The following is a 27,670-nucleotide window of genomic DNA, read 5'->3' on the forward strand; positions in this document are numbered from 1 at the left end:
TCGGATGTACAGTGAAACTCTGCTATAACTTTGCAGTTATAGCAGAGACTGAGACACATGAGAGCAGGTTGAAACAAACTGAAAGGTGTGGGAGGACACACAAGCGTTTGTGCATGCACAGCTGATCCCACCTGCATGCAGCGGCACTTTGCCCAATCCGGCCTGTGGCTTAAAATCCCCTGCCATAGACCAGTGCTTCTCAAAGTGGGGTCTGGGGAACCCAAGGGGTCCTTGATGGGGTTCCAGTGGGTCCCCCAGAAAATGTTGTTAATATCGCATCACAATCGGTTTAACCACTATAACCCTATTATACACTTTGGTTTTCAAAAATAGCCAATCCAACAAGGTCAGCTATTAAAAATAATAATAATAATAATAATAATCTTGAAACACAAATCTTCTCTTCTCGGGGTCTCCGGCACAAAATAATTTCAGATGGGGGTCCACGGCCAAATACATATGAATTAGGGGGTCCTTGACGTGAAAATGTGAACCATAGTGCTAGCTCAGAGTGAGCATGAAGTAAAGCCCACTCCCCTGAAGACATGCATTTCTGGAGGACATGATAGAGCAGTGTGATGCACATGATAATGCTGCCTCGTTGACAGCACAGTGAAGACACAGGGAAGATAGTCATGTGCACGATCATGTGCACAAGTCACAAACCGGATCTGATTCTGATTCTGAACCCAGGGCACCCTGGCTTCTGACCTAATTGTGATGCTGCAGCAGCAGCATCACAATTAGGTCAACGTGCGCACGGTAAACACTCTGGCCGGCGGGGTGAGGCACAAGGTCCTTACAAAGACTTTAATGTTTCTACTAAATCCATTCATATCATAGCTTCCTCTCTTGTCTGCATGCTACACTCTGCTATCATGTGCTGGTTCTGACGGCAAGTATGAAGTCACCTTCCTGGGGTTATCCATTTTTGTAGACACCAGAGTAGTATACTTTTTTTCCCCCACCTTTCATTTAAGACATGTATGCTTTTATTTTAACAGTAGAGTTAAAAGGGGGTGTAAGTGATATTTATTTTTGTTTAAAAAAAAGTGTTGTATTCGGTGTGAAAAGGACACTTCAATCGACAAAGACAAAAGCTGATGATGAAGGAGTGTAGTGAGGTGATAAAACTTACTTGGAAGAGATTGCTAATAAAAACTTTTTGGGGCGGTGTAGCCGCCCCCTATAAGTGAGTTTTGGACACCGACCAAAAAATGTGTGTACCCCCTAACCCTTCCATCGTTAATGCAAATCGATACTTTTTTTCATATCAGCCAATCACATTACAGCTAGTGTCATCACCACTAACTGTAATGTGATTGGCTGACTTTGCAAATTCAGGACTGTGATTGGCTAGCGAAACACATGACACATGTGAAGCCCTATGAATAGCAGTATAGACTTTTAAAAAAAAACTTTTAAAATTTTTCTCTTTTACGTGGCTTATCGACCTCCCGGCTCGTGTGAAGCTTTTTTTTACCACTCACCTTGAATTTGTTTCCGACGCTGATGAAGCTGAGTTTCCCGGCCTTCTGCTTGCCGTCCCGGCTGTTGGTGAGGTTCTCAAAGAGCTCCCGCACGAAGCGGTCCTTGGACTCACTGATCAGGCACTCCAGGGACATGTGAAGGGCGTCGTTGTTCTTCTCCACAAACTTAATCTAGAGAACGAGAATGATAAGAGAACGTTATTCATAGCACTTTACGTACATAGAATCCGATTCAAAGCCGATTCTACAAATGTCTCCTAAATCCCAACAGTTTTCTTAAAAAAACACATTTCTATATCAGTGGTGCTCAATATTTTTCCCCCAAAATGATATGTACTTGGCCCCGGACCGCCATCTCAAAATGTTTTGTTCCAGGGACCCCCAAAAGTAAAGATTCGAGTTAAAAATGTTTGCTTTCAAACAATATATTTTCAAAGATTTGAACACATTTTCACGATTTTTCAAAAATAGCAGATCTACAAGCTCATAGCGCGGCACTCGGTGCCGCGCTATGAGCTTGTAGATCTGCTATTTTATATTCACAACCAAGGCTGCCTTTATAGTCCAAATATGTACACTCAAACCTACAAAACAGAAACAAAACAAAACAAAAGGACCCCTCCGCCCACCTCCCTTCCCCCTCCTCAGAAGTGCTGCCCCAGATTGCCTCCGTGTTTTGATCATAACTTTTAATCAACCAGCAGCAGGGGTCCCAGTCCCTCTAGTGTAAGGAAGAACTCATATTACAGTTATTATAATTGGTTATATGTAACCTCATTACATAATGTACTTTCAGCACGTTATGCTGTTCATCTTTTGTTGTTCATCTCTGTGCCCTGTGATACATGACGACACGTAAGAGCCAAGATGTCTCTCCAAGGCCTGATAGCTGTTGTTTATGGTACAGCTTGTCCTCGTAACATAACACACAGTATAACCATGTGCTTCCTTGTGCTCCAGGCAGAACGACTGTATCACAGGCCTGTGCGTTTTTTATTGTTTTTCAGAGTTGTCATCAGAATCAGCATTTTACACAAATGTGGTCGCGGCTTTACATGATAGATATAAAGAAAATAGTAAAGAATAATAATAATAATAGTAATAATCACAATCATAAGAGAAAGAGGCGAAGATAACCTTTAAACTGTTCACTTGTTTTGTATCAACTCAACCCTCTTGCATTCTTTCTCATTGACCAATGCCTGTCTTTAATGAGGCTTTCTGATTGGCGTTTGGCATGTGACGTCACACCCCGGGCCAAGTTGCGTGCCCTGCGTCCTGCGTCAACCTGTATTCCGTGAATGCATGTCTGAAGACCAGGTTTTAGTTTTAAAAATCTATATTAATTCTTTGGAGATATGCAGAGTGCAAGAAACTACCTGGATTATCACGGGTAAGCTTCAAAAAGTCATTAACCAATCAAACAACATGATTTTCAGGGGGGAGTGGGACCAAAGTTAGGAACCAAATGGACCCTTTGAAGGTCTGTAACTCTGATAGTGTACAAATGGACCCTTACGGGTCCACTTGGTTCCATTTGTAAACTCTCCGAGTTATGAGGTATGAAGTGTAAGTACATATTTTGACAGAGCAACTTTCACTTAAGATTGAATAATATTTGACCAAGAGTAGCTATATTTGACTCAAGTACTGCCATAAATACATTTAAAATCAGGATCAACTGGTATTCAGGAAACTCTTTAAGGAGGACTTGAAAGCTATAGCGACTTGATGCCTGCAGGAAACCCATTCCACATGACTGCTGTGGAATACAACAACAAACTAATCTCTCTCTCTCTCTCTCTCTAGTGCAGCGAGAGAGACTGCCATCCCCACCCGGCTTCCCACCCGTGAACACGGCCAGCTGTGTTCTTTGTAGCAGTAGTTCTTAAACTTTATGCGTGCCAGGGACCCCACAATGTTTTGTGCCAGTCACCCCCAGAGGAGAGGATTTGTGTTTAAAGTACCGTCTCGTAGCAAACAGCTCCAGCAAAGTGTCTGACGATGAAGCCTTCATCGTCTCTGACGTTCCTGTGGACCGCCAACTTTGACTTCCTGGGTATCTGAGGCGCGCACGCACACACACACACACACACACACACACACACACACACACACACACACACACACAATTATTATTACAATTATATTCTTGAACTCTATGAATAAAAATACAACAAAACTAATAATCATAATCATTCTGACAAAACAATTCTGGAATATCTATAACTGCTTTGTTCGTCAGGTTTGTATCGAACCGCCAGTTTTCCCAATCAATCTCCCCCAAATATCAATATACTTGTTTGCACGTGGTGCCTTGCACATAAAATAGCCGATCAATGAACTCACAACACTCGCAGCTCTTTGCATCGCAAGCTTTCAGATCGGCTATTTTCTGTGTGAGACACGGGCGTGAGAGGAGAGGAACCTCTGACACATGCAGGGTCTCTGACGGACACTCACAGTGAGGCGGAAGTGGTTTTTGTGTTTGCTGTGGACCGTATCGGTAAAGTGCTGGTCACTGGGCTGAGGTAGGCGGTTCTCTTCATCCAGAATGTCCAGGATGCCCACCATCTTGGACTCCACCAGGTCTGAGGGGAGAGGAGAGGAGAGGAGAGGAGAGGAGAGGAGAGGAGAGGAGAGGGAGACAGGTAAGATGACAGAGAAAAAGAAAGATGGAGACAGACAACGAGTTAAATAACCGGAGGAGAGTCAGCGGGATAGTACTCTCTCAATCTCTCAAAACAGATTCATAATCTGCCAGCACCACTGCCCTAAACATGTAATGTTGTTGTTAGATAAAGAAAGGGGAGGAGTTTAGGATGTTCTCTCATTGACCTCCTTCTCTTTGACACCTGAAGACATAAAACCCAGGTGAGGCAGGTGAAACCTGATTAGCATGTAGAGCAGGAGCATATGAGGGACACAAAGCTGTAGTGAGAGTGTGCGTGTGCGTGTGCCTGTGCGTGTGCGTGTGTGTGTGTGTGTGTGCGCACACGTGCGTCGCGCGTGCATCATTTATTTAGAGCGTTCTTGACCCAACAACATGTTTCTAAAATGAAAATCATGTGTCAATTCCACTATGCATATTCAAGGTCACATAAATCTTCACAATAATATCACAATTCGATATTATGTAGTTATATGCAGTGCATACTCCTTCTCACTGTTCACTCCGAGGCGCAGAAGGAGAAGGGGAATAACACTGTTGGCCGCACGAGAGCAGGGCCGATTTCGTAAACACGAATCGCGTGCGTACGAGGTGATGCTGCATTAATGTAGTTGTTAAAAATGTATTGCACTGAGATTACGCCTACAGCAGAACTAGAATAGCTACCGTGTGTGACCCTGATTCAGTGGTGGACATTTACTTGAGTACTGTACATTTTGAGTGAGTATCTGTACTTTACTTGAGTACGGTATTTGGATACTTGTGACTTTCACTCCACTACATTTTGAACACTGATATTGTACTTTTGACTCCACGTTTCTAGGCAGGGAAAAAGTACATTATGAACATTTCTAGGAAGGGAAAAAGTACATTAGGAATTAACCACTTGAACCCTATTTCAAATAGCAACACATTGAAATAAAAAAACGAAAATGTAATTTGTACTTTTGTATACTTACGTATTCTTAATACAAGCAAGTACTCCAGTACTTTAACTCATGAACACATTTGACAGAGCAACTTTCACTCATATGTCCAGAACTGTACATTTTTCAAATTCAAAAATAGCAAAAGTAGCAGCTCTACAAGATTTGAGCTTGCGGATCTGCTACTTTTGATGCTTTTGTGTGATGCTGTAGTATGATCAAGAGGGATGAAAATTACACAAAAAGTTAAAATATGGAGATAGAAGGTTTCTGCCCCTCACAGCGACGATATTTGACCAGGAGTATCTATACTTTGACTCGAGTACTGCCGTGACTCATGTGCACTCGTGGATGAGCGGGGCCTGGAACGTTACGTTCACACAGGGACAGGGCCTCACACTCCCCCCTTGCACTCCCCCACACGCCTGGCCGCCCCATCTGCTGAGGGGACCGCTTTTACACCAAGGGGCTAGCATCCGGCTTGTAAATTGAGGCTATATAGGAAGTGACAGTTCATATGAATGGCCTGTAGTCTCGCCGTTTCACCCCTGCTGGTGTCAGAAGCAGTTAGGCTCCATTTAAGCGGATGGGTTTTTGCCGAACTTTACACTTGATTTTATTACCTTAATAAACATTGTCATAAATACTATATGCTTCCAGTCGCTAGTTTAAAGTCTTCTTTCAATCACCATGATATGTGTTTTGGTCCCATTTATTTTTAAATTGATGATAAAGTAAGGTATGCTGCAGGAGGGGCGTGACTACCTTGTGATGATTTTGATTGACAAACTACCTTAGTGGGTGGAGAGGCCATGTGGTAATAATTATAATCATGCCCATGTGTCTACTGTACCTGACCTGTCAAGGTGTCCCTAGCTGAGCAAGTCACTTAACCCCTAACAGCCACCCCACGCCATCCCCCGAATGCTCCTCATCACCATCTGAGCAGTCATCAGCTGGGTGAAGCTGTAATCACCCACGGGATTCATTAATGAAGGTCTCCCCTACTGTACATGCTGTCCTCGAACCTGAGTGTCCAATGCTTCCCACGCTGATACAGTCTGACTGCACAAATGCCTCAAAAATGTTATTTGTTGTTTTGTTTTGGATGACAGTGGTTCTCAAAGTGGGGTCCAGGGACCGCCAGGGGTCCTTGAGGGGGTTCTAGGGGGTCCCCAGCCAAATGATTGATAGTTAGGAGCCAAATGGACCCCTTATTGTGTCTGTGAGTGTACAAAAGGATTGGGTTGCCAAAGATCAAAATGGTAACAAATGGGGGTCCGTAGCCCAATGCATATCAAACTGGGAGGACCTTGAAATTGAAATGGTTGAGAATCACTGCTATAGCTGTAAAGTCTTCTCTTATGGGGGTCCCTGGCATATATTTTCGAATTGGAGTCTGTGGGCTAGCATGTGTCAATGTGGGGGGCCTTGACATGAAAAGTTTGAAAACCACTGATGTAGAAGACGGCATGCGCTGGTGGGAGGTACAGCGTAGCATGCACTGATGAAGAAACAGGACAACATGCACTGTTGGGAGGCACAGATCACTAAGCACTGGTGGGATTTGATCCCAGGCCCAGGAAAACTGTCTGATGATCCTGCCACGAAAAATGTCCCAGTTTCCCAGGTTAATCTACAATGGCAGTCAGATTTGATCTTTTTTTAAAAAGGCCCAGAGGACACCTTCAGACCTGCACCGTGGCACAACTAACAATACAGCATGCAAGCAGGAACAAAGTACCGGAGCACAAAACATGCTTTGGTGTTGTCTTTCAAAAGAAAAAGAAAGAAAGTAATGCAATTTGTCTGGTAGGCGTGCAGCCGTGCACACGCCAGCCTGTGCATGCACGCACACACACAATTCTATTCAGGTTTTTTTTCCATCCTGCAGCCTTGCCTTAGAAAGGTTATAGCTTAAATTAAACATACTGTAGAGAGGCTTCTGATCTCATGCTATGATTGAATTGGCCATAGGTTTAATGAAGTCTTGAAAAGCAGCACCCCCGCAGCAAACATCTTTCAGCCGAACACAATGATCGACTGGTTGGTTTTTGGAGAGAGGCTCGTTTCTGGGGTTTTCGACCATTTCTTCCAGGGTTGGAGAGTTTTCAAACGTTTGCAGAGATGCCCCGATGTCTCCAGCAGTTGATGTGTAAACCACGTGACCATGAAGGTCTGGGTTTGTTTGCCGCCTGGGTATCTGTTTTTCCACATCATCTTTTATAGAGATAATACCATAAAAAACTTTCTTTGGAAAGATGTTAACCTTAGCCCACACCTTCCATTACATTGCCCTTGGTTCATTCATCTGTGTTAAACTGAAATTGCAAAAGGTGTTAGTGTGGTAATGAGAATCTCCCCGATATGTATTCTTAGGTAGAGCTGTAGTGCGTGTGTGCGAGTGTGTGTGTGCTTGTGTTTGTGTGTGTGTGTGTGTGCGTGCGCACGGAAGCGGCACAGTGAACAGTGGGAAGTAGCTCTAAAGTCTAATCTTCCAAAGATGAATAGGCTCTATGCACAGCAGCCATATTATCACTTCCTTCACAGGTGTTACCAATGATACTAATGAAGGCTCTGTTCCATTTAGTCTAGCACAGTGGTTTCCACGACCCCCATAACTCTGAGAGTGTACAAATGTACATTTGTACACTCTCAGAGTTACACACCCGTAAGGGGCCATTTGGAAGCCCATGAGGGTCCCTGGACCCCAACTTTAGACCCACTGGTGTAGCAGAGTGTTTCCAGTGAGCCAACATGCAACAATATCAGCACCCTGACTCTGTTTGACCAGAATGGAACAGAGCCTGCATTAGTATCATTGGTAACACCTGTGAATTTCTTCACAATATGGCTGCTGTGAATAGAGCCTATTGAAACCAAAGATTCGATGTACCCACAAATTATGTCTCCTGTTTAATCACTACATGTACACCTGAGCCAGTGGCAAACTTAAATAAAATGACTTGTCGACAAAAAGGCTGCTCTCGACGAGGTACACGAGCGCTTAACGCCTGGCTGGCGAGGCATGCCGGCTGTCTCATCTAGCGGGGGACCTCACATCTCAGAAAACCTTTTTCAAGTATTTTGAACAACTAAATTCCCACACAAAAAAAACGCATAGTTGCGAATGTTCCTCCACTATTGCTGCAGCTGTCTTGGTGTGAAATTCATTCTTGGATGCCTGGCATCTCAAAGGATGTCTTCTTTCCATGAATTTCAAGGCTGCATTTGAAGGAGCATTTGAAATGGGACAGCCCCGGTATAGCGCCGCTGTGATGTAATCAGCCTTTAAAATGCAGCCTTTGAAAAATGCAGCCCCTGAATTGGGACACAGCTGCCTGTTAGACCACAGAAATTCCATTTCAACTCATATTCAATTTATACGATTATTGTGCCAGTCATCCACTTTCACCCCTGGCGTCCCCATTATGGGCATATATTGTACCTTTTTTTATAAGAGATGCATCATCTCATTTTCGAGGTGGACCTTCACAAATGAACAAAGCTTATTCCAATCGGATGGGGCTTGACATTCACGTCGACCAATTTCCTCTGAAATTGCCATTTTTTTGTCAATGATTTCAGAAATTGTGTGAGCTTGTAGATTGGCTATTTCACAATAGGGGGGCTGCAGCCATGGTTATCTGGGGGTCCATGTTGGCATAGAAAAGTTTGGGAACCCCTGTGTTTGACTGTTTGAATATAGGCATGGTTTTGATGATCACTACCGTCTAAAACATTTGATTGCATTTACAAGTGATGGCTCAAATGTAACGTTGGGGAGCAAATCAGGTGTTTTTTTTAAATCACGAAAATAAGAAAGTTGGAATATGGAGATAAGAGGGTTTCTGCCTGACAGCGACGATATAGCGGTGGGGTTATTCACTTCCAGTCCTTCAATAATACAGTCCATCCCCAAAAAACTTCGAACTTCTTTCTGCTTCGGCAGGTCTTGCTGAAACTATCAAAGTTCTCCGAGGACAAAACCGGTTTATACTGGCTGAGGCTCCACTAAAACAGTGATTTTTACCACGCTTCTCTTGCTGTTTGCTTCCATTGACCGCCGACACGCTTTGACATCATTTGTAGGCACTGTGTCTGTTTGTTTGCTCTGCACTGTTGTAATTGTGTTCTTCTTGACCTTCTGAAACTTTGTTTGGAGTATGCTGCCAGCTTGCTCAGATGCTCAGGATCTGCACCAGCAGGTATCCAACATTTGTTCAAATGAGCGTGCCACGGGTGCAGCTGTCCTAGCGGTTAAGGCGCATACCACATGTAGGCTCTAATGGAGCCTGACAGCGAGTCGTGGGTTCGATTCCAGAGCCCAAGCTTGTAGATCAGCTAATTTTCAAAAGATGTGTATACATTTTGAAAACTTGTGAAATGGGACTTTCTGCAGAATAAGTACTTCAATATATTTTGATGCCAATACTTTTGTACTTTTACTCAAGTCAATTTTGAATACCAGACTTTTAGTCGTAACAGAGTATTTCTGCATTGTGGTATTTATACTATTACTTGAGTAAAAAGATGTGAGTACTTCTTCCATCACTGCTTGGACCTCATGCATGATGACCTGAATACATTGGCCCTTCTCTCAGAGTGCCTACAGAAATGCACAGCCTCTGTAGGCAGAGATAAACTCATCAAACGCAGTATTCACTTTATTGAAGGGCTGAAAGAGAAACACACTTGAGGCTGAAATGGTCGCAGAAAGAGAGCATATTCTGGTCTATTTCTCTGCAAGACAAAATTGTTGCCATTAAAGGTGCATTAAAGGTGGTGTAAACAAAAGCTCTATATTGTGATAGTAATCATTACTATAGTGTGTCTGCTCGATAACAGGGGCCTGTCTCTCCAGCTCTTTAGTAAACAGAAAACAGATGTTAAGGTTGGACTTGGTCACCAATTTCATTTGGTTTACTTAAGTCTTAAGCAACATAAGCAGTCGCTTAAGGCCACAACCACTAGGGGGCCACCAAAAAAAAAAAGGTTTTTATTTTATTTTATTTTTTTACTTTCATATTGTAATTATGTCATGTATCTCCTATCCAACCACTAGCGTTATTATTTTAGTATGCAATAAAAAAAATGACATAACGATTTTATAATGGGGATGTTTGGGGGGGGCCTCCAAAAAAAAATCTTGCTTAGGGCCACGAAAATCCTAGGGCCGGCCTTGCATGCCAGAGATTTTTCAATGAAAAAAAAAAAAGTACTCGGGAGCCGAGATACAAAATTTTAAAGTTTTAAGTTAACAAGGAAGTGGATGAGAGTAAAGATCTTCGAAAATTCATATCTCCTTGGTCTTTGGGTCAAATTAAAAAAAAAGTAAAAGAAAAAAAAAAGAAGCTAAAATCGAGTTAACTCGATCTTGGCAGGCAAGTGATGAAAAGCTAATATCGAGCTAACTCGATCTAGGCAGTCAATGTGTTAAGAGGTGAAGAGACAAGGAGACCCTGTCTCTGTACAAACACTCTATAGCAATACTTATTATCAGAATACAGAGCTATTTAACACTTATTTGAACAAAAACATATCACATGACACCTCTCCTTTAATCAACAGCACTTTTCAACCAGCCTAATTAATAACAGGTGTCACCTACATACTGTATGTTTGACACATACAGTACTTCATTCAGTGGCTCTCCAGTTCAGCTCAGAACACCTGTTGGATTCGCTGGAACATTTTGGAGTTCTGGAGTCTAAACAAGTGCCAGAGCCTGTAACCCCTGCCCTGGGTACGGCGAGAGAAGCATCAGAATTGTATGTGAGGAGTTCAGCTTTCTGTGCACATCTACAGTTAACACTTAAATCCTATACTTCTTTGACCGGGGTCCCCTAGGGCAGTGGTTCTCAAACATTTTGGGCTCGGGGCACCGCTAAACATATTTTTTTCATCCACGGCACCCCAAGGTTTTTGACAACATTTTGTCAACTTTTCCCTGCAGATCAGAGATCAGGCACACTGGTGTGCATGGGCAGGTAGCAGCGCTACTCCAGCTGAAACCATGCTGGAACAACCGTTATAAACAGCCGTTTGCTGCTCCTGACTCATCAGACACGGCCTCCAACGTCGAATGGGTGTTAACTGTCAACATTATTTGTTCTCTAAAGAAACTTGCCCAGATTTCCCTTTCATCTAGCCTCTGACATCTGCTGACACATGCCATGTTAGGAAGAGTGCATTTGCCTGACTAATGTACAAGTAGGTACTGTAAAAAGCATATCTCTTTCTCCAAATATGAAAGTATTCCACAGCACCCCTGGACTGGCGTCGTGGCACCCACTTTGAGAAACCCTGGCCTAGGGGTCTGTACGTGGTGCCCTCCTTTTTTCCCTCTACACCAAATCGCCGAGAAATAGCCCGATTGCTGATCTCAACGTTGTGAGCTTGTGGATCTGCTATTTTCACTGAATGTTCGCCCGCTATAACATTCCCAGAACAGGAACCCTAATGGGGTTAAGACCATTAAGACCTGGAACGCATCTGTGTCACTTTAGATTTCTTTGGCTATTCAAAAATAGCAGATATACAAGCTCATAGCGCGGCACCGAGTGCCGCGCTATGAGCTTGTAGATCCGCTATTTTTGAAAAATCTTTGAAAAATGTTTTTTTAGATTTTTTTTCAAAAAACTGTTTTAGATGACTGCAGCGGGAGAAAGGTTCCACCTGGACTTGTAGCCATCGTGAACCGTAATCTTCTCATTAGATGCAGCTCGGTGGAAAGTGAGCGCTGCCGTTCATGTCTTTGTATAATAGTATCACGTACTGCAAGCGCTGTGTTGTTACATCTATGCAAGTACATAATATATAAGGCAGATTTCTCTTTTCCTACAGGGTAATAAAACAGGTGTGAACACTAAGACGATACAATAAAAACGCATTTTGTTTTTGAGTCAAGGCCCTGCTCCGACCCTGACCCCAACTATTTCTGCTGACTGTGCTACTGCAGCAGCAGAACGGCTGAGGCCGTTTCACACAACACAGTTGAACATCGGAGAGGAGGCGTATTGCCCTCGTTCTCCTCAATTCACCTCCCTTCATTCCCCCCTCCTAAACCCACCCCCGCTCCAGGAGATCAGCTCTCACAAAGGACCATCTGTCTGCTCTGCACAAGTGGAGGAAGTACTCAGATATATATACATAATGTATATCGTTGCTATCAGGCAGGAACCATATTCTCCGTATTCGTCTCCATATTCTAACTTTTTGTGCTTTTTCATGAAATAACCTACTTGATCATACCATTTGGTTCCATTTGTACACTCTCAGAGTTATGGGGGTCGTGGAAACCACTGTGCTAGACTAAATGGGACAGAGCCTTCATTAGTATCATTGGTAACACCTGTGAAGGAAGTGAGCATCTAAAGTAGCAGTTCCACAAGCTCGAAACGTGGCGCAAAGCGACGCGTTCTGACCTTGTCGAAGTATTTTCATTTTTTTTTTAAATTTGTCAATTTCTTTCCGCAAAATAGTAGATCTACAAGCTCTTCTGAATAGCCATAGTGTAAAATACAGCTTAAATGGTTAAAGCATGTTTTGTAACTACTGTAGTAACTTTTTTTTTTAAATCTGAGTACCTCTACCACCACTGCCCACACCTTAGCTCACCTCTCCATTCCTCCATTCAGCTGCTCCTCCATTCCTTCTGTTCTCTCACCTCGCCTTGCACCTGCTTCACTCCTCTCTCTCCTCTGTCCTCCTCCCCTAACCCATTAAGACCTGAGGTGATTCTTAAAAATGTTTTCTAAATCCTAACAGTTTTTTGAAAAAAATCTAAAAAAAAAAAATTAAATATTTTTCAAAAATAGCAGATCTACAAGCTCATAGCGCGGCACTCGGTGCCGCGCTATGAGCTTGTAGATCTGCTATTTTTGAATAGCCAAAGAAAGCTAAAGTGACACAGATGCGTTCCAGGTCTTAATGGGCTAAACAAACATTTGTCTTTCTCTTTTAAACTTCACTCGACTTTCTTCTTCTCCTCCCCAACCATCTCAATCATTAAACTCCTCTCCTTTCTTCTTCTCTTCAGTGCACACGGCGTCCAGGTCAAACCCAACCAAGCGAAAACAAGCCGGCTCAGAAGATTCCTATTGATTTTTTTGAAAAGCGTAATATTGACTGTAAAATTAAACAGATTGTCATGCTATATTAAATCATGTTGCCCGAAGGTTGCCGGTTCGATTTCCCGCGCCGGCAGGGAAAATCTGGGTGGGGAAGTGAATGGCCACCACTCAGCCCTCCCCAAACACCGCTGAAGTGCCCTTGAGCAGCAAGGCACTGAAACCCCAACTGCTCCAGTGGCCAACAGTAGAAGACTGTGGTTGTACTGGTCAGCTATCAGGCTTTAATGTGTTTGTCTATGTGCAGGGCTTTGCTGAAAATGGGCACTTGTGCTCAGCTACTACCCTGGGTAAATAAATAAATACACTTTGAGAACCACTAATATATGACAGCGGATAATGAGTGGTGTCTAGGGGGCGTACAGTACCTATGCAGTCCTGATTGTCGACGTAATGCACCTCGTTGACGCCGAGGCCCTCTTTCTGGTACAGCTCTTGTTCCTGGAATGCAAATGCGACAGCAGCTGTTAATGAGGTGACTTAACGACATCCATTCAACCGTGTGCACGTCGCTGTATGTCGGGTGGAAACCTTATTTGTCCAAAACTGTTACTTTTCAGTGAAATGGGGGGGAATGGGCTCACAACGCGTCGCAGCACGACGCGTTGTGAGCTTGTAGATCGGCTATTTTTGCTACTTTTGCGTGACACTGTGGTGTGACAAAGTAGGGAATGAATGCATGAAAAAAATATTAACAAAAAAAGGTGAAATATGGAGATATGAGGTTTCTGCCCGACAGCAACGATAAGCAGCTTCACTTTTTCTTGCTTCTAATGAGGAGCGACAGTGCAGTTCTGTTCTGTTCTGCTCTAGCTTCTCTAATGGAAGGCACTTACAGTAGTACTTAAGATTCGTTTTTAACGCAAGACACAAGGGTTAAGGCTTTCATCTGTGTTGTGTCTTCAGTCGAAAATAAACTGTAAATTGGTTGCTGGCACAAAGCGAAAAGCATATTACAGGCTGGCTGCTATTGAGCACAACATAGACTCTTAACGCCAAAATAGGCCTTAATAGATCTTTGAATTATTAATACATACACAGTTCAGGTGGGCAGAAAAAAAGATGTGTGAAATGCAAATAAAGCATGTGGATAATGAGACGATTTAAATACATCAGTCTTGGCTCACCTCTTTAAGGATCCGTTCGTTGAAAAACTGCTGTAGCTTCTCGTTACAGTAGTTGATGCAGAACTGCTCGAAGCTGTTGTGTTCAAAATACTCTGGGGAGAAAAGAACAAGATGTGATTATTAATCAAATGCATGTCCAAGTATTGTACTTGGTGACATTGGTACAGGTACCGTATATATTTATGACCTACAGATCTTCACAGTTCTTGAGAACCACTTGTGCTACACTAAATGGAACAACGCCATTAGAATGGCTCTGTTCCATGTAACGCTCTGTTCCATGTAACACCTGTGAACGAAGTAAGGAAGAGGCCCATTTCTTTCCAATATGGCTGCTGTGCATAGACTCGTCTGACCATCCCACCATGTCAACGGTAGGGGAAACTATAATGTGCAGTGAAATCAATATCCATGTGCCCACGGAGTATGCGCGAGTATGAGTGTGAAATAACAACTTTTACAGTGTATGATAAATGAAAGAAAAGAGCAACAGCAGCCTTTCAAAAAGATGACACTACCCTCAAACGGACTGGAGGAGAGGAGAGGCTCTGAATCCTCAATGGAAGATTTAATTCCTAAATGTGCCTCGCTCGTCTGGACTGGAGGTTGTTTGGATTCAAAACAGCGGACCTTAAACAAGATGAAGGTAATTTGTAACCTGTCGAGAGGCCAGTCGCAGTTTAAAGATAGTTCAACAACCAATTTGCCTCAACATCTTGGAGTTAAACACAGCAGAGTGGGCGGAATACGAAAGAGCAAATCAGCTGCCCCAAAAAGCAGGTTCAGACTTAATGAGCCCATAACCCTAGTTGTAACCTACGGTATTGTAAAAATCACACCCAGTGTGAAGTGGGCGGTGTGTGGTCATCACAACATGACTCACTTTAAAAAAAGGATAGATGACTTTTTTTAAAGTCCATACTGCTATTCATAGGGCTGCACATGTGTCATGTGTTTCGCTAGCCAATCACAGTCCTGAATTTGCAAAGTCAGCCAATCACATTACAGTTAGTGGTGATGACACTAGCTGTAATGTGATTGGCTGATATGAAAAAAGTATCGATTTGCATTAACAATGGAAGGGTTAGGGGGTACACACATTTTTTGGTCGGTGTCCAAAACTCACTTATAGGGGGCTGCTACACCACCCCAAAAAACAGAGTTTCTCAACAGAGATGGTACCGGCGCCCCAGGGGGAGTTCCTTTGGAGGTGGAGGCAATATGTTTGAAAGCGGGCCGCTGTTGTGTCCTTGGTGGGCACCAGTTTATTATATTCAAATGCACATTTTAATTTCATCAGGTTCCTTTCATTATCTAAAGCTGCAGTCAAGTGTGGCACAATTTGTGAATGTTTGTTTAGTTTATTGTTGGGGTAATTGTGGTACAACACCAAATCTCTTCAACCAAAATAGGGAGTCTACTACTAGCTCACAACGCATCGTGTTGCAGCGCATTATGAGCATTCAATGAGATGTTGGGGGGGGGGGGGGGGGGGGGGGCAGTAACCGTCCTGGATATAGACAAATTATTTGTTTACTGAGAATAGTGGACCTACAAGCTCACAATGCGCCGCGGAGGAGCTGTTACTTTTTAGGAAATGGAAAAAAGTCAAGAACCTGCGTTCCAATGGATCCAATGTCGTTATTTAGTCACAAGCTCTTGTTAATACTGTTCATTGTTTAATGTGTATAAAGCCCACAGGCAGACTTAAAGGGATAGTTCACCACCAAAATGACTTTTTTTTCTATCGATTAGTCACCCCATGGACACTTGAATTCATGGATATTTTTCGTTTTTGTCGCATTCCTAAGACAATAACAATAATATCATGATGACCGGCAGCGGTTCCGGTAGGAGACACAAAGAGTCTCCTTTGTGTCTCCTACCAGAACCGCTGCCTAGCAGTCCGCTGGTCATCAAATTATTGGCTTTAAAACAAACAAGTATCGATGAATTTAAGTCTCCATGGGGGTGACTAATCGACAGAAATAAAATAAAAAATGTGGGTGAACTATCCCTTTAACCACTTTCACTTTCAAAATGTTTCAAAAATTGCTAAATCGGCAGATCTACAAGCTCACAACGTGATCTATTTTCGCTACTTCCGGGGTGACACACTTGCACGACGAAGCAGGATTCATTTGCAAAATAAAAAGGTGAAATATGGATACACAAGGTTTCTGCCCCAACAGTGAGGATAAGAGGGTGGGGGTAACACACCGAAGCCAGCGATGTCCAGGACTCCGATGAAGTTTGCGGAGGAGTCGAAGGGGAAGCACTGGTTGACCCTGGTGACCACGTGGTCGAACAGTCGACTGTACACCGCCTTGGCCAGAGCGTCCCGCGCGTTGTTAGCCTGCTCCACCTTCAACGGCACCCTGGGAAACGAACACAAGCGATAATGTCGTTAACAGAGTCTATGTTGACGTTTTGTTTTGGGCTTTAGGTTAACCCATTAGATTGTAGATCTGCTATTTTTGAAAAATCGTGAAAATCTTTGCAAATCTTTGAATATAGATATCTTTTTAAAGCAAACATTTTTTAACTCAAAGCTTCTGGGGGTCTCTGGAACAAAATATTTTCAGATGTGTGCCAAATTTTGGAGGTCCAAGTTTTTTCAGGAAATTGTTAGGATTTATAAGACATTTGTAGAATCCCCAAAAGCAAAGATTTGAGTTACAAATATGAGTTAAAAATATAATATATTCAAAGATTTTCACAATTTTTCACTTATATTTTTCACAGAGTTCAGCTTATAGCGCTGCACTCTGTGCTGCACTCTGTGAGCAATTTTTGAATAGCCAAAGAAATCTAAAATTACACAGATGCGTTCCCGGTCTTAAATGGTTAATAATGTTTTTGGGATATTTCTTTCGTTTCTTAATAACTCATTGTTTATTTTGTGGGGTGAAAAAAGTTGTATGCTGTTTTATGCTTTATGGAGGGGAAAATGTAATTAAAATGAAAACCAAATGAGATATAACACACTTTTCTCTCTATTTTTTAAAGACGAAACTGTCATGTCATGTTTGTGGTGATATGACCTTTGCTAGGTGTATCACCTTGCTCTGGGAGCATAAAAAAATGGAAGATTTTTTTCTTCAGACTGATTTCGTATGCTCCTAGAGAGCAAGGTGACCCAGGAACTAGGTCCCCAGACAGAGATTGGTATTCAGCCTAGACTAATAAAAACAGATAGAAAGACTTTTTCTTTTCTTCACAGTTCATTCAAATGGCAAAGAAAGGAGTGAGTATGATTGCATGGGGTGAGATAAGATGTACCACATATTGCGTGTTCGACTTCAATCAACTTAATTAGACAGCGGCTGTCGCTGCTCGGAATGAATGCATTAGAATATGCCAATGTTCTGTCGCTCTAGCACAAGGTTATAGCTTTACATTGACAAATATCACGAACATACTGTAGTACAAAATGTGTACTACAAATACACATACAGTACATAATAAGCAAAATGACACTGGGTCCAAGAAGATCATTCGGCAGATATTTCATCTATGCAACCTTTGCAATCACAGTAATATTTTGAGATGGGAAAAATGTACGGTAAGTGAACTCATGGTACTCAGTGGCTGTTATCTCTGTGAATGACTGCATCCAAACCCGTCTCTGCTCTGTCACACTCCAGTGACAAAGCATTTCTTCTGCACATTTCTTTTCAGCCAGACATCGTGACCTCAGAATGTCTCATGGCTCTGTAGTAGAGCTGGGCAATTAACCGAAAATGTATTGAAACCAATATTTAGAACCAATAACCGACTTCATCTTGCTCATGTACAGTAAGTAGGTTAATCGAATAATCAAGAAGCAGGTTTTTATATATGGTATACCGTATATACTGTATACATTTTTATTTTTTCTTATATCTAAACAAATCAACACGACAAAATTCCACTAGAAGCTTTATAATCAACTAAATCGATTATATCATCAAGTCTAATCAAACAACATAACACTGTATTATACTTCGTTGTACAATGGTGGCGTACAGAAATAGCGAAAATAAGCTTGGCTATTGTCAGTATATCTAAAAAAATATCTTGTTCATTAATCTTAATGGAGGCAAAAGTTTGAAATAATCGTGATGTTGATTTGATTTGAAGTGCCTCAAATTTCACATAGGCAGGGACCAGCACTTTCCAAAAATACGCGTCGCCGAAATGTAAACGTCATCGTTGGCGCTCTTTGCACAGTTGGTCAGAAACATGACTTGAATATTTTCAGCGAGGAGTTTGATACTTTGTAAGTAAATATGTATATGGAAATTGGGCAACTGCACATGAACCCTCGTGCCCCTATTCTGGGCATGTCATAATAGGCGATTATTTGGCGAAAACAAGGGACCATTCAGCTGAAATAGGCGAACATTCTGCGGAAATAGCCGATCTACAAGCTCACCGCGTTGTGAGCTATTTTGGCAATTTCCCCTATTTGACGTACAGTACAGCAAAGTATACAGGGTTTAAGTGGTTAGGAACAATGTGGATTCGTATGTATTTGTTATCATATAAGACCATCGTCCATGGCTTTAGAATTGGACTTTAAAAAGTGGAATTCAGCGAAACGGCACTTTGGAGAAGATTTGCTCGTGGAAGATAGAATATAGCTTTGTTCCATGACCCGAACGGTAGGTTAAGTGTCAAACTATTTCAAATTGTATTTGGCTCTCCAGGGCAAGGGGATACCCACACAGAAATGTTGAATTACCTCCAACTTGACCTTTTTACCTTTTACGACTAACAACAGCCCTGTAGCTCTTAGTAAAAAATACCTGGTTTCTGTCTCACTTAATCCCCCAATGTTTAATTCATAGCACCTACAGCCAGTACTTAGGGGCCTTGAGTTTTAATGCCATGGTTATAGCCTCCCATTTAGACAACAGGTGGTCTGAATGCCAAAGCTTGCATAATAACTGAACGCTAATGTTTACAAGTAGCCTAATACATATTCCCTATGAGTCTGTCAGGTCTTTCCACCTCGCTCTGTGTACAATCGCTTCCCCTCTGAATGCAATTACCAACTCAACGTCCCAGCTGTGGAGGTTTTCCCTTACACTCAACGCTCGGTTGCTGAACAATTGTTTTGTGGCTTCATAAGATTTGAGCGGAGCTTTCCATTTGAACGTATTTATTTGTATTGTATTTACAGTATATTAATTTGGCTTGCAAGCATAATATTAAAGAATAAACATTTCTACAGGACTCCAAGTTAACGTTTTAATTGGTTGCACTGGTGAGCCTAACTTTTTCGTTCAGGCGCACGCACCGTTTTTCACCGCAATAATACAATTAAATGTATTATTGCGTATTATAAATGTACTTTTTTGGGGGGTCAGCTTCCACAAACATTGTCATTTCTTAACACATTATGTAAATACTTTTAAAAAAGTAATAAAGGTAGCTTCGGAAGATTAAACCATCACTTATTTCAGACTTATTTTGAGGACATAATGAGGATATTGCAAGTGGGTTCCCACTTGGCAAAACACTAAGACTATATATATAATGTAAAAGAGATGTCTTGATATTTTTTCTTTACAACCTTGTAAATGTACTTTTAATCGTGATCCTGATAAATTGGAACTTAAAGCATACTCTGTTAGTTCCCTTGATCCAAGCCTCGAATACAATCGATTGGCTGATCATTCAAATAAACATGCTAATCGCGGCCCAACGATCTGACCACTTAACACAAGTGGTCAAGCTGTGTGGGACGTGAATGATTTTCCGATTTTCAAGTGGGCCCTGATCCAGGAAAGATTAAGAACCACTGGTGCAACGGTCACGTGTGGAGGTTTAAGAGGTCTCCTGAAGCCATTGAAGCAATTTAATGTAAAGAGGAAATTACTATTATTACATTCTATTTCCTGACCTACATCATAGCGACACACATTGAGTAGTTCAACAGAAAACATGCACTCTATCTCTCACACACACAAACACAAACCCCTTTTATCTCTCCTAGCCTCATTATCTCGGCCTTCTTCTCTCTTCCTTTCTCGCCACCCGACCCCCCCCCCCCCCCCCCCCCTCACCATCTCTTCTCGATTCCACTCTGTGTGTCTGACTCAGTTACAGTCTGTCTGTCTGTCTGTCACGCAACACAGGCACCTTCTGTCTGTCTTCTGACATGCTGCACAGATACCCCTTCAGTCCAACAAGCTGTCCGCTGCAGAGTCTGTGCGGGGTCAACATGTTTAACATCCCCCCTCCCCCCCGCCTGTCTTCCAACACCCTGTCTCTCTGCCACGCGGTATTTATGTTCACTGTGTATTAGAGTTTAGACAAGCCTCTTCTGGCTCGTCTGTTCTGCGCTTTGCTGTGGTGTACTGTGTTCATGTGTTCTGTGCTGAGCTGTTCTGTTGTTGTCAGGATTTCAAATCTCTCTCAGCTTTCTTTAAAATGGTAAATGGTGCATTTATATAGCGCTTTTATCCAAAGCGCTTTTACACAGATTGTGCATTACATTCACCCAGTCACACACACATTCATACACCGATGGCGGAGGAAACCATGCAAGGCAACCAACCTGCTCATCGGGAGCAATTAGGGGTTCAGTGTTTTGCTCAAGGACACTTCGACACTAACTCTGGGGGAGAGGCAAGGTTCCCAGTTCGATCCCGGGCCTCTCAGGCGCGCGCGCGCACGCACACACACACACACACACACACACACACACCTTTCCATCTCTAGAGGCTATTTAAAAGTCTGCACCCTCCTTCTGTAAGCCATACAGAACAGGCAGGTGAGGTGGAACAGAGGCAGGCCAAATTGACCCAGACCTTTTGAACATTCTCTGAGTTACAAATGTGGTTAAATTAACGCGAATAAAAATCGATCGGACGACTGAAGTTGATTCAGAACGCTGCTGCTCGAGTCCTCATTAAAACCAAGAAAGTGGAAAATATCGCTCCAGTTCTTAGATCTTTACACTGGCTCCCTGTACGTCAAATCATTGATTTAAAAATATTACTGTTGGTTTATACAGCATTGAATGATTTAAGGGCAAAATACATGCATGATCTTGTGCGATATCATGTACCAGCCAGGTTATCTGGGAAAGGTCTGCTTTCTGTTCCTAGAATCTAAACTAAACATGGAGAAGCAGCGTTCAGTTTTCACTCACCACATATCTGTAACAAACTCCCCCAAAAAAACTGCAGGTCTGCTACAACTTTCAGTGCTTTTAAATCACAGCTGGAAAACCTTTCTCTTTGCCGATGCCTTTTGAGATGTATCTACTTATTCTTCTGCACTATAATTGTCTCCGCCAGGCCGAAAGGCATGGCGAGAGAGTATGTTTTGCACCCTGTCCGCCCGTCCTTCCGTCCGTGTGTCATTCTGTCTCTGAACAGCTAATCTCCGGCACCGTTGGCTTGATCGCAGCGAAACTGTGCACACACACACTCCCTGGATGCCAGAGCAGAACCTCTGCCCCAGATCTTTCACATCTGCCTTTTATAGCGCCACCACGAGGCCGACTTCTGTACAACTTTTTCATATTAATCCTTCAGATTTTGTCCGAAAATCACACAAATCGGTACACGGTATCTCTATAGTCATGAGATCAAGACTGATCCTTTTGAATTTTCATATTCCATCCTGATTGACTAAGATTGACATCTACAGTTTGCAGGAGTGGCCCGTTTTGAACAAAATGCCTCAAATCATGATCGCAGTGTCCGATTACGGTGAAACTTTGCACCCACGTTCGCACTACGTTGAGGAACAAATGCCACCTTTTCAATATTGCCCTATTATAGCGCCACCAGGAGGCCGATTCTTGCAAAACATTTTTTTTTTTATATTACTCCTACAAATATTGTCCAAACATCAAGCAAATCGTTAACTAACCTACCTGGCCTGGCAGACCTGTGCTCCGAGGAGCACTTTTTTCTAGTCTTTCCATTAAATGTTTACTTGTTTTGTTTTTATTGTATTCAAATGTCCTTTTATATTGTGTTTTTTTTCTGTGTGCTGAATAGCACTTTCCTAAGAGATGACTTTGTAACTTTTACTGAATGCAAATGTCCTGTTATATGCTTAATGTTCTATGTCAAGCACATTAAATTGCCTTATTGTTGAAATGTGCTATAAAAGTAAACTTGCCATGCCTGAGGATTTCACTGTATTTGCTCATTCTCAGTCAGTGTGCTGTTGCCACTGACAATACAACAGTTGCAGCAACATCTGTTTAACCCATTTACACCTGAGTCTGACTCTGGAGATTATGTGGAGACATTTGAGTGAGTTTTGGACAAGATCTATAGGAGGAGGAGCAGCAACAACTGTCATGAAAAATCGAGTTAGGCGGAAATAGGCACGGTGACGGCCATGGAGTCATGGAGTTGCATCATGATCAAAGGAATTCTGTTTTTGATTGCACAACCAACAGTTGAAGAATAATGGGCTAAAAGGTAACGTGGGTTGGTATAGCACCACCATGAGGCCGATTTGAAGAATTCGGGGTGGAATAACTTCCTTTAACCACTGGCTGACTGCACAAGAAACGTGCCCTGATCGGTCCAGTAGCTTCCGAGATTAGCTCTGGACTCACAGACAGACAGACAGACAGACGCGTGGAGATAACAATCCAAGATAGGAAAGTTGAGCGCTAACACTCAATGGTAATACGAATAGCATGGCAGCATTTTTTGTCAAACTTTTCTCGAATGCAAAGTATAAAAATAAATCCCCTTCCATTACAAAAAAATACAAAGAAACTCCAAAAACTTCCATCCGCTCAGCTGTGTGTGTGTGTGTGTGTGTGCGTGCGTGCGTGCGTGCGTGCGTGCGTGCGTGCGTGCGTGCGTGCGTGCGTGCGTGCGTGCGTGCGTGCGACCTGGCACGATGCAACACAGCACTTTATAAATGAAAACCTGAGTCGATCTGTTGTGCGATCATGCTGTGCAGTGACATCATGCACTCAAGCAATCTCTGAATGTGGGCTGTGAAACTATTGTGGTGCCATCTACAGAGCCATCGAAGAGGTTTTCGCTAAACTCTCTGTACAGTAAAGCGGTGTCTACGAGACAGCTATTAAATTCTGGTATGGCTCAGGCCAGACAAAGGGATCACAGAAGAAAGAGTGAATCCTTGACTTTAGCATTTTCTCTTATTTATGTTTTTACAGTTTTTCTCCATAAGCCGTATTGCATTTTGGTGTCATTCTAAAACACAATACTTCATTTAATAGTTTGCATATGAAAGCTATAAAATCCTTCTAGCTTTCTAGTTTCATACAAAAGAAAAATGCAAATTATGTTCTTCTATTTGCTGTGCTGGGTCACAGACAGTATCAAAATAGCATTGTGCACTCAATTAAAAAGACTTTTGGGAAAGTTATTTGATGAAGGTTGTTTGTTAGTTCCTTGCAAATATTTTACATGAATATGTTGATGGTATGTGGCGATATTTTTAATGACTTACTTACTTTTCATATACTTTTCTTAGTGGGCAAGGCATTATTGCTTGTGGGTTGTTGGGCTGTTTTTCCCCCCCAAAGTAATATAAACAAAGACTTGTTTGCGTGTTTTTTAAGGACATTTTCAGATTCCAATGTTCCAAACAAATCAAAAAGCGGAGTGTCGCACTCAGAAATAAAAGTCACTTGTATTTTCTTTTATAGCTCAATATGACTCAGTGACATTGAGACATGAGATTCCAATGTTGGACATCGGCTCGAGACGTGCAATGTCTTAATAACAAATAACACACAATTTAACACAGCTGTAAAAGTGGTGTCTCTGTATGTCACACACACACACACACACACACACACACAGTCTCTCACACACACACACACACACACACACACACACACACACTCAGTACATATACTATAACATTTTTGGTTAAGTACAGTACTCACGGATATGTACTTAGTTACTGCACCCAAAGCAAGATAATCAAACAGGACAGAAGGGGGTTTTTCACTTTGTATTTGGAGTGTAAGAAATGTGCAGTGAGCAGCACCCGCTCCAAATCACCATTCACTGAAACTGCCATCTCTCTCCTATCATCCTCAGGGGAGTTCCTTCGCCTTTTGAACATTTCAAAGCACTGTTTTTGAGTTGATAGAACAGTGTCTTGGCCCTCAAGTCACCTCGTTTCTAAATGGTTCTCTTGTCACACCGTGGCTTTAACCATCTCGTTACAGTTCAGATAAAACAGACCGGTTTTCAACTTCACCCAGTTAACCATTTAAACCCAATATATTTATAGCTGACTGGAGACCCCCAGGGCTCTATACTAGGCCCCCTAATTCTTCCCATCGGCATTTTGTGATTTTGTGAAAAATAATCTACATGCTCACAACGAGGCGCGTTGGTGTGACGCGTTATTTTCGCTGAATGTTTGCCCCAGAATAAGGATCGCTAGGGTTCAAATGGGTTTAAAGTAATTTTAAACCATTACCATTGTTTTAATTTCTTGGTTTTTTTTTATTATCTTACAGCATGTGGACCATGTCACCTTATTTTCTTTAATAAGGTGCCCCACATCTGTTAACACTCTAGTGCTGCCCCATATATACCGCACCTGCTGTTGTATTTCTTAACCTGCACCTTATGTCTAACCAGTGGTGGAAAGTAACTAAGTACATTTACTTAATACTGTACTTAAGTACAATTTTGAGGTATTTATACTTTACTTGAGTATTTCCAATTTCCAATACTTTTACTTCTACTCCACTACATCTCAGAGGCAAAGATTGTACTTTTACTCCACTACATTTACTTGAAAACTTTAGTTACTAGTTACTTTTCAGATATAAACTATGATATAATGAAACACACATTAACCACTTTAGCCCTATTTTATACCTAGGCTATTTGAAAATAGCCGATCTACAAGCTCACAACGCGTCGCATCGCGACGCGTTGTGAGCTTGTAGATCTGCTATTTTCAAATATTTAGTACTTTTACTTTTGGTATTTTAAGTACATTTTGATACCAATACTTTTGTACTTCTATTCAAGTACATTTTGAATTCTGGACTTTTACTTGTAACAGAGTATTTTTATATTGCAGTATTGGTACTTTTACTTAAGTAAAGAATTTGAGCACTTTTTCCACCACTGTGTCTAACCTCACACATGCCGCCACTTTCTGCATCTCTCTGGATAGGAGAATCCCAAAAGCCTACTGCTGTGAACGGTGCACGGCTGGTTCTTACTTGATGACGGTTCCTTTGACGCCCCCAGCAGAGGTGAGCATGACCCTGGTGGTGAGGCTGACCCTCAGGTCCTCTTCCTCCAGACCCAGCAGCTCGGCACAGTACTCCACCGTCTGGCTACACTGGTTCTTTATGGTGCAGCCGCCTGGGAGGACAGAGGGAAACCATTAGTTCACTGGTCCTCAAACCTTTTTTTCATTTTAACCCATTGAGACCTGAAGCCGATTCTACATGTCTCCTAAATCTCAACAGTATTCTGAAAAACATATGTTTCTATATCAGTGGTGCTCAATCTTTTTCATGTCAAGGACCCCCAAAATTATATATATTTGGCCGCGGAGGCGCGGACCCCCATCAAAATATTTTGTTCCAGGGACCCCCAGAAGCAAAGATTTGAGTTAAAAATGTTCGCTTTAAAAATATATATATTCAGAATATTTGCACACATTTTCACGATTTTTCAAAAATAGCAGATATACAAGCTCATAGCGCGGTGCCGCGCTATGAGCTTGTATATCTGCTATTTTTGAATAGCCAAAGTGTAAAATAATGCTTTTTAGCTCAAATCAAAAAATGACACAGTTCCAGGTCTTAATGGGTTAAGGAGGAGTCCCATAACTCTGAGTTACGAACCTGTAACCTGTGCTTGAACCCCCCCTGATGGTCCCTGGACCCCACTTTAGTGTGATGCACTCACTGATCCTTCAAAGGCCAACTTAATATATAGTTCATCATAAAGATGAAGAGCGAAAATAGCCATTCAACAAGGTCACAGCGCATCACATCATAATGCACTGCGAGCTTGTAGATCTGCTATTTTCACATTATTTTCTTTTGTCAAAAATGGGGACACCAGTTTTAAAGTGGTTAAAGGCAATTAAGCTGGCAATAAGATGGTTGATAGTTAATACTATAATTGTTGTGTTATCGTGTACACAAATTTGGTTATACGTTATAATGACACATGATACATTAAATGGTACTGTATGTGATTCTACTGCAGAATGTCTGTGCATCAGCGGCGGACTGGCCATTTGGCGTACCGGGCGAATGCCCGGTGGGCCGCTGGGCCGCTGGGCCAGTGGGCCCCAAAAAAAAAATATATTTTTTTTTTTTGGGGGAAAAATATTTTCACTCCCGTTTTAGGATTATTACGGTCATTTCCGGGTCGCGCGGCCCAATTATTAGTTTCGTTAATGTTTGGGCTGGGATGCTTTCCAGCAGGGGCCTCAGTGCGGCTGCAGAGTTCATGTGCAGGGCTACGCTGAAGCACTGAAACCCCCCCCCCCCCCCCCCCCCCGTTGACAAATCCCCCCCCCCCCCGTTGACAAAACGGCCCAGGGGGTGGTGGGCCGGTTCGGACCAAAATGCCAGGGCTGAATTTTGGTCCCAGTCCGGCCCTGCTGTGCATAAACATAGAACTGGTGACTTGGCGACTATTTTCCTACTAAAGCAAATGCTCTGCCTTGGCAATTAGCATTTCGACTAAGCTGGCACTCCAACCAGCGCCAGAAAATCTATAGTTCCAGGAAGGTCGATCGATATCAAATCAATGAATGCCAGTACATGAGTCACTATAACCAGCACACATTCAACATATAACAAAGCCGTAGAGACCAACCTAGAGAACTTAATTATCGCTGATCTCTCCTGATTGATTTCCCCATTTTATTGTCTGCACACTTAAAATCCCCACGTTGGCGCTAAAGTCAGCACAGAACACAACCACTGACATGTTAAGCAGTTTAACCCAATCAAACTGAGTTCATAAACTCAATTATGAACAAACCACTTAAAGGGGAAATCCACCCATTTTCAATATTTAACTATGTCATTAATATAGCATAAAGGAGTTGTGTGGAAATAAGAAAAAAGTTCCCCCCTTTCTGTGTTGCCTTGAACTGGAGGATTGATTTTGGGTTTAACATTGCAAATTACAACATGATGAGTCATCATGTTGTAATTTGCAATGTTAAACCCACAACAAATAGTGAAAACAGCCTATCTACAAGTTCACAGTGAGTCACATTGTGAGCTTAAAGTTTGAGAAGATATCAGAAACATTGTTGCATTTTTCATTTCAGAAATTCTTTTGATAAATGTTTGAAAATCTTTTTCTTTTTTTTCTGT

General features: G+C 42.2%; 1 protein-coding gene across 6 annotated transcripts in view; it reads right to left on the reverse strand.

Annotated features, from left to right (window-relative positions):
* Positions 1-27,670, reverse strand: part of LOC311063757 (unconventional myosin-VI-like) — a 182,647-nt gene that overhangs the window by 70,052 nt on the left and 84,925 nt on the right. For all 6 annotated transcript variants that reach the window (XM_084083349.1, XM_084083348.1, XM_084083347.1 and 3 more), the window contains exons 12-18: positions 25,541-25,685; positions 16,567-16,724; positions 14,347-14,438; positions 13,588-13,660; positions 3,954-4,081; positions 3,458-3,553; positions 1,491-1,661 (exon numbers count right to left, since the gene is read on the reverse strand). In XM_084083349.1, the coding sequence (XP_083939475.1) occupies positions 1,491-1,661; positions 3,458-3,553; positions 3,954-4,081; positions 13,588-13,660; positions 14,347-14,438; positions 16,567-16,724; positions 25,541-25,685 (863 nt within the window). The remainder of the gene's footprint in view (positions 1-1,490; positions 1,662-3,457; positions 3,554-3,953; positions 4,082-13,587; positions 13,661-14,346; positions 14,439-16,566; positions 16,725-25,540; positions 25,686-27,670) is intronic.

This window comes from Gymnoscopelus microlampas, assembly GCF_963454915.1.
Source record: "Gymnoscopelus microlampas genome assembly, chromosome: 16".
NCBI classification, from domain to species: domain Eukaryota; kingdom Metazoa; phylum Chordata; class Actinopteri; order Myctophiformes; family Myctophidae; genus Gymnoscopelus; species Gymnoscopelus microlampas.